The sequence below is a fragment of the Diadema antillarum genome, unplaced genomic scaffold, assembly GCF_040938485.1.
Source record: "Diadema antillarum isolate AM-2024a unplaced genomic scaffold, OU_Dant_1.0 scf00000103, whole genome shotgun sequence".
Classification (NCBI taxonomy): domain Eukaryota; kingdom Metazoa; phylum Echinodermata; class Echinoidea; order Diadematoida; family Diadematidae; genus Diadema; species Diadema antillarum.
This window is the reverse complement of record NW_027270992.1, coordinates 7,152,598-7,172,898: the sequence shown is the minus strand read 5'-3', so window position 1 is coordinate 7,172,898 and position 20,301 is coordinate 7,152,598. Positions and strand designations below refer to the sequence as shown.

General features: G+C 40.8%; 1 protein-coding gene and 1 pseudogene across 1 annotated transcript in view; one reads left to right on the top strand and one right to left on the bottom strand.

Annotated features, from left to right (window-relative positions):
- Nucleotides 1–436: 436 nt before the first annotated feature.
- LOC139719052 (integrase/recombinase xerD homolog) lies at nucleotides 437–4,941 on the bottom strand (annotated as a pseudogene).
- A 9,902-nt stretch (nucleotides 4,942–14,843) lies between these two features.
- The window catches only part of LOC139719051 (uncharacterized), a 93,485-nt gene continuing 88,027 nt past the window's right edge, over nucleotides 14,844–20,301 (top strand). The window contains exon 1 of the mRNA XM_071630493.1: nucleotides 14,844–14,899. Coding sequence (XP_071486594.1) covers nucleotides 14,851–14,899 — 49 coding nt within the window. The 5' untranslated portion in view covers nucleotides 14,844–14,850. The remainder of the gene's footprint in view (nucleotides 14,900–20,301) is intronic.

The window sequence follows — 20,301 nt, the reverse complement described above, 5'->3', positions numbered from 1 at the left end:
GCGAAAGCTTCGAACCCGGCACCTGTCAACATTCTTATGCTAATAGGTTAGCTCAGCTAACAATTGAAAATATATTTATTCCCTAATTCGCTACTCAAACGTGAATAAATTATTTTCAATCCCGCCTCCCTTCCCTAACGCATAACCTGCAAGAGAACATTATATATACATAATACCTGAATCCAAGGGGAGCACCAAGCTTCGACGGCAAGACAGGGCTATTCCTATGCCCTCCCCTCTCAGTCAATTAAAGAACGGGTAACAAGGAAACAAAACGCCTACAATTTCATTTAGGAGATTTTAATCCAAGTTTCATTCCATAAACAATGTGTCAGTAATATCTCACATGCTTCATAATAGTGCAGAATAAACAAGGCAGTTTATTTGCTTACTAACGTTGTCACATACAATCAACGTTATAACCATACGCAATGTTTTAGAGGCCCAAATTCAAAGATACCGAGAGACGATCATTCATACCATCCTTAATGTATCCATCCTTGGCAGTTTCTGAACGCCATCTACCATGCTTCTTAAACAGTCTATCTGGGACTCCAAATTTGCGGCCGCTGTAGCACCGCCGCTTCGAAGGCTGTGCATGCCGAACTTTTTCGGTTCTAAACCCACTGCTGACAGGGCATCCCGTAACAGATCCAAACACCTCGTGTATGACAATTGTCCATCCCTTAATTTGTAGGATTCTTTGGAGTTACAATAATTGACGGGTCTGAAAAGAAATTTCTCATCAGCTGGATCATCTACTCCGCAGCTAACAAATACTTCCGCAAAGCCGAAACCGGACAGGTTGGTGTATTAGTAGCACCTATGAGGACCCATGCTCCTTGTCTATAATTATCAGTTTTACTTTTCATAATGAAAATGTTCACATGGGAAACCTACATAATATCAAGATCGCACCTACGAATATTTATCAGTTCGTCATATCGTAGAAATCCAGCATATGCAATCAGTATCATGGCACATAAACGAATATCCACTAAACTAGTGGAAGAACTGTATTTCTCTACAACTGCCTTCAAAATTTCTGGTGTAGTAGGTTCCTTTTTTTTTCTTTTTTTTTTCTTTTTTTTACAATTGGTTTATACAGCAGCTTCTTCAATCCTTGAAGTACAATGTGTAGAAACTTCCGATCACACGGGTTAATGTGTGCCTTGGGATTACAGTCATAATGCCATTTTATAGCGTAAAAGGCCGACTCCATCCTGGAGTAAGGAGCACCACTTTGGTATAAATGAAAGAGGTATCGACTAATGTCTTCTGGTTCAGCCAGAGCTGAATTTACCTTAAATTGCGTACACCATTCTTCCCAGGCTAACCAAGCTCTCTTGTATTTATAAACCGTGTTATCAGCTCTTGAAGCTGCCAAAATCTTGGTCAATGTTTTACCATATTCGTCCTGTGGCGAAAATCTGGGGGGAACATAAAAAGAGGAATAGCACAACTTACACCTATCCAGAGACTCCAACCCCAAGCACCTTCTGATCTGGAGATTCTCCCGCCGGAAACCCTAGCAAACGGGAGACTCCAAGTTGATGTGTGCGGAGCGCGGAGTTCCTAGGATTCTAGATGTTCTCTGTTGCTATCTAAGGTTTATTTTTTTAACATACGATAGAAATAAGTTAGAAATCCTTTCCACCGGGAGACACAGAGCCAGGGCGGGAGAAATCAAATCTCAAACGGGAGAACGGGAGATTGTGCAAAAATAGGCTTTCGGCGGGAGATCTCCCGTCGAAAACGGGAGAGTTGGAGTCTCTGCCTATCCTGTGTGGTCATTACAAGACATGCTATACATTCGACACCTAAACAACATGGTGTATAGACCCCAAAGGCTAAAATTTTAGATTAATTTCATTCGCCGCTGCCAGGCGCAGCATAAAAATTCATCAAACCGCGGAAAGAAAGCTACATAGCTTTCATTCAGCCCTGCGGCAGATTCCACAGCCATGCGGCTGATTCCATAGCCATGCGGCTGATTCCATAGCCAGGCGGCTGATGCCATAATATAGTCCTACGACTGATACGTTATGAAATTATGCAGAATTTTCATTTGCCGCTCGCCACCCCATTCAATCGTAGACATAACACTGGACTTTGGAATTTCTTTGTCCCAAATATAGAATTCCTATTTCTGCCTTGAACGAAGACTCCTTCAGGATTATCAATCTTTACTACACGCGATATTAATAAACGAGATTCTCTATTCTCCGAAAACAAAAGGGGCCAAAATGGGGCAGAAGGCCAATATGGCCCAACTAGAGTTCCCATAGCGGAACACACTCTAACGTGATTCAAAACTTGCCCAATACTATCGATAGGGGGCACCAGCCAATTATTCTCGCCCGCCCAATCGCAAGAAAACGCGTCTACTGCATCCGTATTAGGACACCAATATTTAGAATTAAACTTTGGTAATTTGAAATTAGAATCATCTGCGAACCTGTCAACAGTATAATGGGGCCCCCACAACTCATCCAAAATTTTAAAGAATTCAACAGAAACTCCCCAGTCATCGAAATCAATAATCCGACTAAGTGCACCTGCACAACGGTTCTCCTCTCTGGGAACCCAGTGAACCTGTAAAGTGATCCTACTTTTTCTGCTAAAATTAAAAATGTCCAAGCTAAGCTCGTGCAATATTCTGTAATCATGCTACCCTTCTCCACGATAGAGACTACACCTCTATTGTCTGTAATTATTTTCGCAACCTTACTTCGCAAGTAGGGTGCAAATGATTCAACGCCAAACTTAGCGCCATAAGTTCTCTCCAAGTGGAGCTTTTCGACATTTCTACTTTAGTCCAGTTTCTTGCCATTTTCATGCCAGCACACTCACCAATCCAGGCTCCACAGCCTGACTTACTGGCATCAGAGTATACAATGGTCTGTGGAATAGAATACTCAAACAACATGCGTTCATTAAGGATGACAAGATTTTCCTTCCAGAAAAATAACTCGGCAATCAGGTTGTTGTCACTGTCTATATTGTACTCTTTATCCCAATGATCTCTGCGAATGATTTCATAATGCATAAATCTAGTTTTTAACTGAGTTAAAGCACCCACTACTGGGTAAAGAGAATTGATCTTTCCAGCGATAGCCGCTATTTTTCTTGCTGAACTTTTGGCAAACGTGTCTGAAAAGTGTCCAAACATGACTCCAGGTCCTTCATCCTCCTCTTGGTAATCTTTAGACAACCAATACTGCTATCCCATGTTAAGCCAAGCCAATCCAAACATTGGACTGGGATCCACTGCGATTTCTCGACATTAGGTACCAAACCTGCTTTTGATATGTCATCTTTCACTGCCTTGGCCACGGCTTCGCATGTATCAAACGAAGCAGCACAACCCCAACCATCATCTAAATACAAAACAATGAATATCCCTTTACTTCGCCAATGGTTAACAATCGGTTTGAGGCATTTTGTAAAGACGTACGGAGCTGTGGACAAGCCAAACGGCAATACTTGAAAAGTATAATATCTAGGACCATTACCAAAATCCCAACTAAATCCTAAAAAGCGAGTATGGTCCTGAAAATATCAAAATGATGAAAACCTGACTTAAGGTCAAATGAAAACATAAAATCTCCCTTTTTAAAGTAAGTAAGTGCTATATTCCAATCCTCAATTTTAACTTTGTCCTTCCACAAATATTTATTAACTAAACGTAAATCAAGAATCAGTCTCTTTTTACCAGAGCTTTGAATTGACACTGAAAGGGGGTTAACAACATGAGGTGCAACAAAAGACTCAACAATTAGTTTTTTCTTGAATAGATCAAGAACAGCTTCATTGACAAATTCAGGGTGAGACAAGGCAGACTTATTGTTTCTTGATTCTAGTCGGGGAGGAGTCTGCAATAACGGTAACATATAACCGTGTTCAATGGTATCTAACACAATTTGAGATGCACCAATGTCTTTCCAAAATTGTATTGACGCCTTTAGTCTTCCTTTGACTATCGGTTCTGAGCTACCTTGCTCATATTCAAAGTAATTGTTTAAGTAAAATTCTTCTTCGAACCGTTCACTTTCAGCAAAAGCGATACTGCTAGCTCCGCTAGGGCAGTTAAAGTCTGTCTCCGAAATATCTCGAGAAGTACCGGAAGCTGTTTCCAACTCATCTTTCAGGGAAGACTGGATTAACTTGGCGCCATCGCCATGCAGCGTGTCATACCGAACGCCTGTACGTGGTAAAATCCCAAGAGAACTCAGATCAGAAGTACTAGCTCACGAATTGGTTATGCCCGCTTCCAACAAGAAGTAGACTACATTATCCATTCATCATTGATGACAACATTCTTAATTATTCCTCTGACCTCTCTCATACACTATCATCTCATTGTTCTTCATCGCAATCATATTGAGAACACAGTTATCCCGTTGCTTACGGTCTAGTTGAATACGCGAGTCTCGCTCGATACAGCCGCATTAACAGGGCGGACTCGGCTGTTTGATTTTCCACCCCATTTTCACTTCTAATATCTAAGGTGTTACCCCAAGGAAGTCTATGTCAGTTCCCTTGATTCATTAATTATTGAATGTTATTTTCAGTCAGATTAACATTCCACTATATGTGAATTTCTAGGTTTTAAAGTGTGCATTCAAGGGCTCCTTTTTTCCACGAGATAACTCATGCTTAGTATCTGAGTGGAGAACGGCTATCACGAGATAACTCGTGCATCGTAGTCAACGGATTAAACGATCAAACTAATCTACCTTGCTCATTTTGTTCCATAGAAGCAGGACCATTAGCGTTGCTGCGCGATGTTATCCCTGATCGGGGGACCTTGGTTACCGGCCCCTGGACACCCCCTTCTCCAGTGCCCTTGCTTTCCGCACGCGAAGCAGAAATCTGTCGACTTTGGCCCACTGCTGGCCCCTCGCCAACCAAGGGTGGGGGAGTTACCGGTACCCCCATAAGCGTATCTACTTTTTCCGCTAAAGCCGCGAAAAAAGTGACCAGAAGAAGGGCTTGCAGTCCTATATCCATCACTCTTCGGAGGTTTGCCCTTGGCGGCTGGGATGTTCCGAGACGATTTGCGTTTTCTCGCCGCCCTTGTCTGTGCCTGCCTGATACGTTTTTCATCCTCAGAATCGCTTGCAAGGTTATCGCTCAGATATTCGTCAACTGCTGACCACCCTATAAATTGAGATAGTGCTACTTGCATAACAATTAAATAATTTGTAGAGAATCACATATTCGAGAATTCACCGAAGCTGACAGACTGAAACTTATTTACATAATAGCAGCAGCCTGCTCAATGTAATGCATATTTCTGTCACGATACAATTTGCAGGTTGTATATATAGGTCTATATAATATATCATGGAATTTCCATAACGAGTGTTCAGCCCTTATCGCCATGGCCTTACGGCGTACCCAGCAGGGGGGGGGGGGGGCATTTGCCCCCCCCCCCCCCCCCCCCCAATTTTTTCCCTTCTGTATTTCCATACATAATCATACAATTTTTCAATTTTTCACAGTGTGCAACCATCACTCAATTTCACTTCTAAAAATACATACATTCTAGCCCAGGCGCTCCGCGCCCTCGCTTTCCTCATTATCACACCAACGATAAGAACCTCTCACAAAGAATGTTTATAATTCTTTTAAAACACTAACCTGCATCAGATTTGTCAGCAAGCCTGCTTAACTTCTTTCTTTTCCTGATGTCGGCTATGCCCTCTTTCAACTTGGAAAGGGCAGCAACGTGCTTGCCTTCCTCCAGTAAGGCCACGCCCTTCCCTAGCTTTTCCTGCAACTAGAGTTGAATTCGAATTGAACTCTGTTGCCCTTGAAACGAAATGACAATTCCGACGCCCTTTTTTGGTTGTTGAAGTTCCGTGGAAGCGGCAGAGAGCTTTTTCTCGCTTTCCTCTTTCACTTGGGCGATAGAAGAGTCAATTTACTCCTTGAAGGAACCGAAGCCTCTTTAATGGCGTTGCTCACAAATGACGGGGTCAGTGTTGCGGGTTGAGAACTGTGGGGACTTCAGAACCCAGGGTGTGGTCTTGCTCTCTGCTGAATTCCTGATCCGACATTTTGATTTCGGAGAGCAGGGTCACATTGCCGCTAGTGCGCGATAATAATAGAAGCGAGAAGGAATAAGACGTCCGTTCTGCTGCGTGTCGAACTAGGTCAGTGAGCTCCACAGCTCTCTCCGCCTGCGAAAGCTTCGAACCCGGCACCTGTCAACATTCTTATGCTAATAGGTTAGCTCAGCTAACAATTGAAAATATATTTACCTGCGATGCGATGATACGAATCTGGGAGAGGGGGGGGGGGGGAAGGGGGGGGGGAGGGGAGATTTCTCTTTGCACCTCCCTGCTGTGTCATGTAAAAAAAAACTTACTCACTCGCACACTCATCATCCGCAACTTCTTTAATTGGTATTTCAATAGATCTCAAAAGATATTCGGATAGCATCTTTTGCTGAATGGCAACTTTCCATAGCACTCAGCCAATCATGAAACTGCTGAGAGGTCACAACAACTTACTCTGCATATACATGGAGGCAGCTCACTACTGATGACTCAAAGTTTAATACAACGAGGGTTTGGGATGCTCCCTTATGATATGGTCTGAACAAAATACTTAGTAAACATTTTCATTTTTTCATTTCATTTATTTTTCATTTTGACAAAGAGTGCCATGCAATATTATCATAATCTATACAAATACTGAATTTACAAAATACGTAATACTTTTCATTGATCTCAATGTGGGGTGTATGCAGGGAGATCACTTCCCTGGTGTATGTTACAAATACAACGCTGTATAATTTGCGTGGAAACATAAAGGGCCTGATTACCTTTGGGAGCAGTGATTTAATTCTTTTTTCAAGATTTCACATTATGTGTAGGTGTGTTGTATCACAAAACGTCCTACCATATAAAAATTATGCTTGCAATAAAGCCTAAGATATAGGGAGATATCACTATTTTTACTCAATAAACCATTATAACTGTAGACGGTTTTAATAGTCTGGAAACATTTTATTATAACTATTGATCACATTTTGTGTATTTAATAATACTTAACATCGATTATACAGATTTAAATTTTTAAAGCGGTTGTTTCCATCTCTAACTCACATTTTGGAACTATATTTTAGAGCACTAATACTGGGTTTTTGTTTTATCTGCAATTGGTAAATTATGCCTTGAAATGAAATGAAATGAAATGACGGATGAAAGATAATAAAATCTTAGATATGTCATATTGACTTTCTTAAATTCATGACTCTTGTAATAGTGTTGCGAGTGTCTGCATTCTTATGACGTCATGAAGAAGTGTGATCAAGCATTTCGACATAAATCCGAAATATATGGAAATCATCGCTGAATGAGTGTAGCATCATATTATAAATGCCTTGCGTGTTCTGCTACTTCTGATGATGTCAAGCATAAAAAATATCATATTTATATTTGTCATTTATGCGTCTTATGCTGGAGATGACTTTCGATAAATTATTCTTACATTTCTCAAGCACCACGGACAATAATCGGAATATTGACATATTGTGTTTGTGTGTGTGTGTGTGTGTGTGTTTGGACAATGGAAACGTAAGTGCAACTAAAAGTACATGTACAGTGATGGATCCAGGATAATTTCCGTAAAGGGGGGGGGGGGGGGGCACAAAATATTTCTGGTGCTGGCACTTCCGGGTTTAATCAGATGACACCCCCCCCCCCAAAAAAAAAAGCTCTTGCCTTTTCATTTTTTTCCTTTTTATTTCTTTTATCCCCCTCAAAAAAAAAAAACAAACATAAGGGGTACGGGTGCGCGCCTCCCACCCCCCCCCCCTCCCTGGGTCTGCCATTGAAACAGTATGAAACGGCTACAATGCTGTCGAAAAGTCGCTGATCAATGACTAGAATATAAGGATAGGACTAGAACGCTCAACAATGATTGAACGTATACACCACTCCGATTTTGGAATGGGCATTAAATGAAGAAAGTTTGTGAATACAGATGACGTAAGCCCGAAGGATAGCTTGAGGGGTGGATCATTGAAGTGATGCGGATATCAAATATCTAATAAATGTTTTAACAAAGTAAAACTGGTCAGAAAGCTGTGTGGTACATGAGAAATCTTCTTATGGAAAAATCCATCAATATGATTTCTATAATCATCTTTCTGGTCATTTTTCCTATGTTTTGCATTTGTTAAGCCTATAAGTTTCAGAAAACACGTTAACCAAATTTCAGAAATGGAACAGGATGATTGTTGTCGTATACGTGTAAATCCAATTAAGGAATTTTGGTTCCTTTAATGCAGCATCGTAAGCGTAATGACAAGAAAGTGACACAGTGGTAAGTTTGAATACGAAAACGGGAGATGAAGATGTAACCAGCAGACAGCAAGAAATAGGCTTCGACACAAGACTATTGCGAGTGGTTATTAGTGTATAGTATATTCCTCATTGCCGGCGCCATAAACGTTTTCAAAAGTGGGAGCCCACTTCCGGGTTTCATGAGCTAACAAGAAAAAAAAAAGGCATTCAGCGCAACTTCTGGTGTTACTTTCGGGTATCTTCAGCTGACGCAATACCGCGCTCAATGGTTCCATTTTTTTTTTTCTAGTGGCGCTTCCACTTCCGACTGGGGGGGGGGGGGGGGGGGGGGGGGAGGCAAAGTGGTGACACCTTATGTATTCACATGTATGGGTGCAAAAAAGTGTGTATGTGTGTGTGGGGGGGGGGGGTAGCTCGCCCCCTCCCCCCCCCCCCCCCCCCCCCACCCCACCCCCGGTTCCGCCGGCCCTGTTCCTATCCGGCGCGTTAAAATGCCAGCTGTGAACCTGTGTCAATGCTTCAGGGCACTCTGCATCGTCCAAAAAGAACTTGAGGAAATTAACTTACAGAACAAATTTATTTCTACGCATATGAATAAAGTAAATACGCATCCCCATTAGTCTTGAGAACATTATATAAAAAATAAATCAACCCTTAGACAAAACCGTATAGAGACTTTGGACAGTGTGTAGGCCCCTACGCGTACGCATGGAGCTTTCTGTGCCAATCAGTACTCGAAGCAGATAAATGGTTGCCCATGCATATCAAAAGTGTGGTCATCACCGATCAACGATTAGTGAAGTGGTGGACTGATCAAGTACAACCACCGATCTCTACCCCGAACTACAAGTTAGGCTATACTACAGGTATTGAGGTAGTGTGTACGCACGACCTAAATCCGACGACGCTTGATTGTTGCGCAAACGCAAATTTGATTGTCGCCCTCTTGTGTTCACGAAACGCTTTTACAGCAGTTCACATTCTTATTATTTTCGAAAGTCCGATTTTTATATCTTGTTTTCTACATTGTAAATGGTACTGGAATCCTTTAAAGTATGCCTCCATTAATTAATTGACAATAACAAATATGCACAGTGATCGTACTGTGCATTGTAATTGCCATAACGTTGCCAACAGTGGTGATGCGTGTACCAAGTTTCAGAAAACGTGTGTGTGTGTGTGGGGGGGGGGGGGGGGGGGATAGCAACCCGGGGGAGCAAAGGAACTCCCACCGTACTGTAGGAGATAATACATCGTTAATTTTACACAAAATGTGAATTGTATCTTTCAGATTAAGAGGAATTACCTTGTTGATTATAGTTCTTATGGGAAAGAAGAATCTTATCTTACAATACCTGCATAATATAATTACTATAATCTTTAATCAGTCTTCAGATGACGTGGTTGGGCATTTGGCACATTCTACTTGATATGCTAATTGGAAATAAAGAATGGTATAAAAGATGAAAGATATATAAAAGACAAACGATGAAAATAGAATTGTATGAGAATATGGGTTTTCTGATAAGTTAAGCATCCCTATGCGTCGGGGTCATCCCAGTAGACCGACACCCACGAGTCATACAGCCCATGAGTTCGACATTGAAAACAGGTCCATGAGTCATACAGCTCACGAGTCATATACAGCAAATAAAGCCCATGAGACCGACACTAAGTGAAAACAGCCCATGAGTTCGACAGATACAACACGGCGCGTAATGTGTCGGTCTCGTGGGCCTTGTTGGCTTAGTGTCGAACTGATGGGCTGTATGACTCGTGAGCTGTATAATAACTCATGGGCCGTATGACTTGTGAGCTGTATGACTCATGATTGGGCTGTATGACTCGTGGGTGTCGGTCTCGTGACGTGTACCCAATGCGTCTTGTTACCATGAAATAACCTGTAGAAATAACTTCTTCTCTCGCCGATGGATCTGCAGGTAAACATTCTAAACAAACTGATGCATGTTTTTTCAACGATCGAGAGATGTGAAATATCATTTGACACGCAATAATGCTGAGTTGAAGTATAATAAAAAAGACATATTGTGCAGTTTTGGTCACCCAATGAAGGTCATCAATGAACAGAAGCTGCCGCTATAAAATATATTTGTGTACACGGCAGAGCATGATTTTGTGCAATAAAATTGAGCGTTTCATGAAACACTCTCATTATTATAGACCGCTTCTGTAATTTTCTTTTCCAACAGTCTGGTAACGAAGCAGTTCATTCACATGCTCCCTTCCATTAAGTTCCATAGGCAGGCATTCGACTTTGTTGTATATAGTATGTAGGTCGGGCAAGCTTTGTGGTTGTTAAGGGTAACTTTTGTGAACAAAGCATGCATAAAATCTGAATACACATAACCGGTTAATAGACACAACGAGCAGTATACATGTCATTGAACCGAACAAGTGGATAGCAGCATGTTCGAAAACGGTGAGAAGACGTATACTTGTAGTACAGGGGGGCGTTTCATCAACGAGTTCGTCGGAGTTTTCACCGACAAATTTGCTATCAGCCAATCAGACGCAAGGATTTCATTAGCTTTGAACAGTTGTCAGTGTAAATCCTTGCGTCTGATTGGCTGATAGCAAATTTGTCGGTGAAAACTCCGACGAACTCGTTGATGAAATGCCCCCCAGATGTATTTCAAGCCAACCAACAAGGAGGTGCATGAATGTCAACAATAAAACGCTGATGCTTTCGAGGATTTTATTGGGTATTATGTTCAAGCCGCACTGACTCCTCGAGATACGCCTGGCTGCGTATACTGAAACAGCAGCTCTCATCTCATACATATGTCATCACGAAGAGTCGAGTAGGAGACACGCTGGCAATATTGTTGTATATAGTGTTATTGTGACGAAAATAGCCACAGCGGTGTTGAACCTGAATAACCACGTGTTTGTTTGTGTACATTATTTTGTTGTACAATGACTCGTTCATACGGGCACGGTGTTCTTTGGAGCAAATCCTTTGACTATTATGATCATGTTCCAGGACAAACTGTCAGTGGATGACTACGCATGTAGGGAAGAATTCATTTTCTACTCTCAGGGCCTTTTGATAATCACTCTGCATCGCGCTTGCAAAAAAAAAAAAAAAAAAAAATCATGTAACTATAGTATAGTTACTTTGTTTGTTTTTCCTGCCCTATACACTCGTTCACGACCTCTTCCCAACTCTTGGAAATAATGAAACCTCCGAAAACCTGGCAGTTCAATTTCCTAGATCGCGAAGTTCAGTGGCATTATTGCCTCTGTTCCGCAACAGGATGAAAAAAATGCATCGAAACCCATTTTTGACGCACCCGACGTGTCTGCATCCCTTTAGCTTCCTCTCTATCTTCCTGCTTCAAACGGTTGTTAGGCATTTTAGAGGCATCTGTAACATCAGAGCCGCTGACTTGTTCGTGACCCCGTCTGCTTGGTATATATATATACCGAATCAATTGGAAGTTTGAGCTGAACAGAAGAGGAACTCCGGAAGATCAGACTACTATCCCCTTATCGATGATCAGAATATTTTCGATACCACCCTAACAGTCAGTATAATTTCCATTCTCTTGAAGATGGACTGAGCGGACCATCCGAAACATCGGGGAAAAAAATGGGCTATGATTATAGGCTACTCATCCTTTCTGCGCCAGGTCCTTTCGGCAAAGCCCTTACGAAGATTATTTTCTCTGACATTTCTTCATGCAGTATCTCTCTCTTACTTCACATGAGTTTCAAGCTAATTTCAATCAGAAGAATATTTTGTTAATCTCAAATGTCATCTCGTCATAGTTGTGTTATTATATCCTCTCTATTTCACGAAAAAATGATTTCATCTTTTATAAAAAAAACAATACACATGGTAACGAAAATAATAATTATTAGAATAAGCAGTTTTTACATAAATTTTCCTTTGTACCACGTCTACTCGGGTATGTTGCATTCACAGAATTTCTCACTTGACTTTGGGTGGTGTCAAAGTCTCAGAGTATCAAACGCCACAAAAGGCAGGCAATAATGATATTGCAGGGGCCGCGATATCAAGGGGGGGGGGGGGATTGGGATTTCGAGTCATTGGTATACCCTAGCTCGGTTTTTTTTTTTTTCTGGGGGGGGGGGGTTGTTTTTTTCCTGGACCCCCCTCAAAAACAAAATAAATAAAAGTGTGTGTGTTTGTGTGTGTGTGTGTGTTTGCGCGCGCGCGCGCGCGTGTGTGTGTGTTGTGTGTTTGGGGGGGGGGGGGGGCTGCAGCCACCAGCTCCCCTGGACCCGCGGCCCCTGGTGATGGTGCCATGATAATCATAGTGTTTATATAGAGTGGCGATGATGATGGTGATAATGATGATAATAAATAGTATTTAAATGATGATGACATGATGATTGAGACTGTTAATTTCATTACTGCTATAATGATTCCACGATTGATGTTGCTTTTACCACCACCATGCACCACTTATGTCGCGACGCCATTATCATCCACACCTTTAATCACGAATTTCGTCTGAACAACACAAAACAAACAGTCCCTTAAAAAAAACAAAAAAACAACTCATACATCCATGCATTTGACAAAAAAAAAGGAACAACTCTTAAAAGGAATAAACAACGAAATTTCTGTAAGCACAATGTGGATTTATTATAGGGAGGAATGGTCCACAGACGAAACTTTCAATCTTTTCAAAATGCAAGCAACTTTTGAAAAGGAAATAAAAGATTTCTCTTTTGAGTCAATGCATGCATTTATCAGAGTTTTCCCCCGTGCATGTTTCTAAAATGATGAGGTGAATACATCTTATGTGCGCCCATGTAAGCTTTGCTGACTGCTCATTATTAACTAATTTTATATATCTTTGCTTGTTGAATTATAAGAGGGCGAAGCAACGGCATTTGAGAACAACATTCTAGCATAAAAGGGGTACTAGTTTGTGAACCCATGTATTAGCCCACCATCCCCATTGCTTAGAAAGAAAATGCAAAAATGAAAGGGGTGGGGGACTCGAGGGGAGGGGCGGGGCGTGGGGATGGGGGGATCTCGGGCAAAACATGGATGTGTATAAACGTTATATCAAGGTGTCCTGTTGCCCACAAAGGCCAAAGGACATCAGTGATTCAGTGGTCTTTTGTTTGTTTGTTTGTTTGTTTTGTTTGTTTTTGCTTTTGTTTGTTATATTCTTGAGATCTCGGCGCCTGTAAATATTGTTCACGTTATTTGAGTGTGTAGTATAAATTGCGTTCCGGTGGAATATATTTCAGCCTTAATTGGTAAATTGAACAGCGGCCAAAATACAAATGATACACTGAGCACGCACAAGGAAATGAAAAATAAATATCAACACACGCATTAAATCAAAGCATCTAAAATTCTTTAATAGACCATGTAAAGGGCAAGAAGCGCGAGGCACCCGTGTCTTCTCAGACTTCAATCTTTATACATTCCTCCGTGAGTATTCCATCATGTTTACAAAACATGGCAATCAGATGTGTTTATGAGGTATTAGATCAAGTACAGTGTATAAATCTTTATAATTCGATTTTTTTTTTCTTTTTACAATGCTGCCTAGGACAAAACACATAGGTCCTGCTGGCTAAAAAACCCCCAAAACAAACAAACACGTTTTTTCTCTTTCTCTCAAGTTCACAGTTAACTTAAATGTGTCTGTTTCATTTTTATTCTATTTTTTGTGACCCTGCACCACAAAACAAACAAAAAGACGTCAGACATGGATTTTTAGTTAAGAGCATATTCTGACAGAGCAGACTTTAAGCTTTAAAATGAGGTATGACTCAAATCGAATGGACTCTCCTAACCTATCTAAATATTGGAAACAAAGCACGTACTCCAGAAAAGTGTGAAACTGAGAAAAGAGGCTCTGAAGCACAGGGTCTATTCAAGCCGTGCTACCTATGCAATGAATGGGACAAAAACACGGGATGAAAACCACCGGTCTAACAATAATGAAGGGATTATCAGATTAAGCTGAAATTGAGCATGGAATTCTATTAACACATTCTGTCCTTGATAAATGCCAACTTTCAAAGCAGTAGCATCATCCTTTCTAAAGTTATTAGAGTTGAAAGTGAAGAGTGTGTGAAGGGTTTTTAACAAATGACAGGGGGACTCTAAAGACACACCTAATCAAGCTATTCTAAAGAAAAGTGTGTGCGAGATATACTGCTAAAAAACACACTTTCCTGTTCATTTTATGATACCAAATTTTAGCATAATGTAGAAAAAGGCTTGCTCTTTCAGAAAATATAAAAAAAGTGAAGACTGACCAAATTGACCCTTTACACCTATTTCCAGTCCTCACACAAAATCAGTGCGTGCGACTTTTAGTTCGTTTTGTGATGCACGGTCACTTTTATTCAGCGTTCGTTACTTATGTGGTTAATCAAGTTGTGTTTCTTTTGTTTATCGTTTATATGATTTTTAAAAGCTGTCGACAATGCTCGGTAGTTTTAGAAAGACAGGAAACGACTGATGCCCAGGCTATCGTTCCATCGTCCTGATCCTAATGACATCACAGTCATGGCGGAGAGCACAGTGTTAGACGATCAAATAACCAATGCAAAACAAGGTAAGATTTAGCTGCCTACGTGCAACTTGTAGCTTGTTAAACAAGTCATTCTGGAATTTTATGCTTTTAGCTGCATGTACGATGAGTCTTAGCTCAATAAGATGTTAGGTTAGTGAGTTATTTGTACGATTGAGAGTGCGACGAGGGAATTTGTTGTGAGAGAATCAATGACTTGTCTGTGGGTTGTCTGCAACATGTCCTCACCCCCCGTACGTGACGTCTTTCCATGATGGTGCAGGCAATTTTGCGTGACCGGCGCGGCGCGCCCAACTTGACAAAATATAAATCTTGAAAATAAGATATTATTCATTCCACGGTATGAGGACGCGGCGACAGTCGGCATATTTTGGGGAATAATATTCTGTGCGTATGTACAACCTACACGTAGACAAATTAGCCTCTCGTTCAAGTGAAAAAAATCAGTCAAATCTTGACTTGCCTCGGGCTCGAAATAGTTGCCAATTCATTTGCGTGTAATATGATTGACCGTGCTTGCTTGTGTGTGAGTGCGTCTGTACAATACTGTGCTGTGTGTTTGGGTTACTGTAGTGTATGTAGTAGGCCCTACTGTCTGCTGCATTCTGTGGAAGCCAGTGCAATTCAAGTGGGTGCAGATGACTGACAGTCATTGCCAGAATTCCTGTGTTTTTACAGAGTGTGATTGCTAATCACTTAAGGCTAGTAAAACAGCCCAGAAGAGATGAAAGAAGCGTGAAGAGAGCTAACATTTAGTTGATTTACAAAAGTGTAACGCACAACTCCTGTCCTGATATTAATCAACTTTGACTCGGTCATCTTGCATAACTGTGTACTGTAGTAGGGCGTCGGTAGCGCGATGCGCTTTGTCATCCCCTTCGAAATTCACGCAAAAGTCGCGAGTTGACAAGTCATCTTTGACCTAGATTTTCTAGGTCTATATGCATCTACAGAACATAAAACTACTTCAAAACATTTTTTACAATAAGAGAAATCTATCATATTATATCTTCGATACTAAATGATATCACGAAAGTCACATTTTGAATGCAAAAGCGCTAGCATTTTCAAATAAACTTACGACTACCAGATGCGTTCAGTGCGTGTTGGGCAATGGGCAAACGTAGGGCGCGCGTTCGGTCCAAAAGTGGACCCACAATTTTGGCTTAAAATCACCTTTCAGGCATTTTCGCGGGTTTATCCCGGGAACAAATCTCCATAAATTTGGTATCATATGAAAGCTTGTGGTGGTCTCATTCTTCTCGTCCTACGCCGAGTGTAGATATCAAGACGTATTGCTACCTAAATTCAGATTTAAGCCTAAACATCGCTATAACTAGGCTGTTCCGTCCGACTGTGAAACTGGCCATACCGGTGTAGGAGGATTCAATGGTGCTGAATCCAAAAATAGCATTGGTTTTTCGCTTATTCCCCAGGATAAACCCGCGAAATAGCGATTAAGATACCCTTGTCAGCATAGTAACAGCATCAGCGAACTAAGCGAGGCGGGGCCTACAAGTCTAGACACGTAGTTACACGCCATGACTCGTGGTTACGGCGCGCACTTACGCGAAGCTCCATACAGTCGAGTCGGTTTTGCATGCATAGGTACGATGTTCAGCCTCCGCACAGCTGCTATAGCGCACCGCTGGTACGTAATGTGAGTACCAGTACATGTGCGCGTCTCCATGTACACTGTACTAGTATCGCACATGCACCACTACTGTGTGCGCTTTTGCTCCGCAGCGCTGTTAGACCTACGTTTGTGATACGTTTGTATGCATGATGGGTCATCGGTCTCGTAAACCCGTGTGTACAAATCGCGTGCGAGTGCAAGTACAAGTGCGTGCAGCGGGATCGAAGCGGACCTCGCACAGTTGGCTGGGTAGGTGTGTGCTAGCTGACAAGGATGCGCGCTTAGCCTTAGAAACACGCGCGCTTTGAATGTGATAAACGCAGTGAATAGCACCGCCCACTGGAGTGCGCTTGACAGTGAATTTGATTACGCTCGCGACCCACTTTTTCGCCAAGGTTTTGACAGCGTGAGGATGAAAAATACCCTGTTTTTATTTGCTCATAACTTCACCATTATTCATGATTATGGTGAGAAATTTTGCACATGTATTATGTTAACTATGGACATTATGGATATGTATGTTTTAGTGTGAAATGACTTGTATTTCTCCAGTTGCAAAAATCTACCAGACACCCTAACTGTAGTGTAGTTGTGATGTGTTTTGTTTGTTTGTTTGTTTGGAGTGTTCTACTAATCACTATTAAAGTCAGATTCTAGTTTGCCACTGGCACAAACATTGTATATCTACTTACTTTGATAACTAGAATTTAACTTTCAGACTTTTAAAGGACAAGTCTAACTTCATTGACATGTGGATTGAATGAATGCAGCAATACTTAGAGTACAATGTTGTAGAACATGAGAGTTTGAGGAAAATCGGACAATCTTTTTCCGCTCAGTCACTGCTGGATGAGAAGACTACTACAGCTTGTGATGTCACGTGTTGAACAATATAAAGAAAATTTAAAGAAAATTCAGCATATTTTCACTTTTCTCACATAATAAAAGAACGCTTGACTTGCTTCTTTCAGAAGGCAGGGGGGATAATATTACCCTTAGCATACGTCAGTGACAAGTCGAGGAAATGTGCACTTTTTTTTTCAAAAAATAAAATGTTGTGAAATTCTCTCTATATTGTCCGTATATCGTTCTAGGCATCGCCATGTGACATCATACACTGTAGTAGTCTTCTAATTCAGCCGTGACTGCTCAGATACAATTGTACTTTAAAAATTGATAACTTTTGAACAGATTGTCTGATTTTCTCCAAACTTTCACTGATGTGTTCTACTATTAAAGGACAAGTTCACCTTTATAAACATAAGGATTGAGAGAATGTAGCAATATTAGTAGAACACATCATTGAAAGTTTGAGGAAAATCAGACAATCCGTTCAAAAGTTATGAATTTTTTACATTTTTGTGCAGCAACCGCTGGATGAGAAGACTACTGCAGTGTATGAATAACTTGCATACAACAATATAAGGAAAATATAAAGAGAATTTCACAAAATTCCATCTTTTGAAAAAAGTACACATTCCCCTGACTCGTTACCGACAAATGTTATGGGTAATATTATTCCCCCTGCCTTTAGAAGAGGCAAGTCAAGAGCTCTTTTATTATGCGAAAAAAGTGAAACTAAAATATGTTGAATTTTCTTTTACATTTTCTTTATACTGTTGTACGCATATGACTCACAAGCTGTAGTAGTCTCCTCATCCAGCGGTTCCAACACAAAAATTTAAAAAATTCATAACTTTTGCATCGATTGTCCAATTTTCCTCAAACTTTCACTGATGTGTTCTACTAATATTGTTGCATTCTCTCAATCCTTATGTTTATGAAGGTGAACTTGTCCTTTAAAGATTGCTACATTTACTCAATCCACATGTAGAAGGTGGACTTGTCCTTTAATAAGACATTTTCACAAAGTATATAAAGAGGGCAGATCAGTGAGACTTAAATAACCCTCCCCCCCCCCCCAAAAAAAAAAGGAAAAAAAGAGATGATTTTGCTTGGGGATCCTTGAAACATTGCAGATATGTGTACGTATGTAACATAAACATGAACATTCGCAGCATGAAACCTTTGTAAGTTTCAACTGCGTATTCCATGCATTGTGAAGGCCTACAGTAGATAAACTTTTGAATGAATTTTACTTAATTTCGAATATACGCAATATTACGATTTATAAAATGTGCAAATCTGTAGATTTTTTTTTTTGTTTTTTTGCAGAAGTTGGAGGATATGTAGGATGGAAATCCTCAGAGTCATTTAATATAAACTGTTTGACGTGATAAATACCATGTTTTGAAGTTATACACATTACCATGTGGTTGCTTTAAAAGCCTTATCCTTGTTTTTTTTTCTGGAATTGTGGGTTAGATCATGCTATATGAAATTAACTATCTATTTTATACACAAAGCATGTCAATAGACAGCATATTAAATTCAGGAGATCACAATACAGTGTACCCACTCCACATGATATGTGTATACAAATATGTACATTTACATATATACAATGTACATGTATTTTTGTTGATAATTCATTTACAAATGGTATATTCTCTGACTTTTTTTTTCAGAGCTTACTGATGAATATGAAAAACTAAGAAAGCTAGCATTCTTGCAGTTCAGATATTTTGAGGTCTACTGTATATATTGAAAGTTTCATATCAGACTTAATGGCTATTACATATTGTATTTGTTGTACTCCTATAAAATACCCCATTACACATAATTACATTGAAGTAAACAGGGATGGGAGAGTGAGAAAATGATGTTTGATGTCTTTACCTGTTACTGTACATGATATACCATACAGCTGTACTTGTAGGTAATTTGTGTGTATTACAATTTACATTGCAGCTTGTTATCAATGCAACTGTAACAACATGTTGCATTGTGTATTCATATTGTATACATGTACACAGCCGCGGTCAGAGACCCTGTTTACAGTGTGGGCCGAGCCTGCCTTCATTTTAGTGTAAACGCGCAAAAGGTCAAATGCGGGGCCAAAATTGGCCGCGCATTTGGCCACGCATTTGGCCACGCTCTGGAGGTGGTCTCGGCCGCGGCTTGGCCGCGGCTGAGCCCGGCCTTTTCTCAGTGTAAACGCAAACTGGGCCAAATGCGTGCCCAATTTTAGTCTGGCTTCCAAACCCTCTGCCCGTACTATTTCGTTATTCAGGATATTAACCCCCTCAACATCGAAAACGAGTATAATTTAAGGTGGTTTTGTCCTGCAAAGGATTTTTCCTTCGGCAAAGGCCTTTGCCCGAACTGTGACTTCGTCGCCACGGAATCCAGTTGGCAAAGGGTCTGAAAACCAGACTACTGTATAAGTGGTTTCTTTCGCGCTTTTCGCGCTTTCAGGTTGAACCGCGAATTTAACATCACGCGAAAATGTTTTGAACTCGTGGGTTGTTACAATGCTATCATTACCGACCGCGAATTTAAACACACGGGAAAAAGTTGGCACCGATGGAAACCGCGAAAGTTTCTGTACGCGAAAGAAACCACTTTTACAGTATACCAAATTGCGTTTGTTTACGAGCAGAGCGCCACTACGACAAAATATTGAAAGGTTTGAATTAAAAGCGCGGCCCAGCCCCGCACTGTAAACGGGAACAGAGACAGTCCCACATATTGTTGGTGTATGGTAGGGTACAGTATATTGACATCATGGGCTGCACAGATAAAAGCGTCAAGTTTATGAGAGTCAGCAGCACAAAAGAATTTTGTGTGATGTGCTTGCAATTTATGGATGCCTTTGCGTGAGGGCATGACACATCAGCATCTTGTAGTGTTTTGTTGTTGTTGTCATAAATAACTTATCAAATCTGAG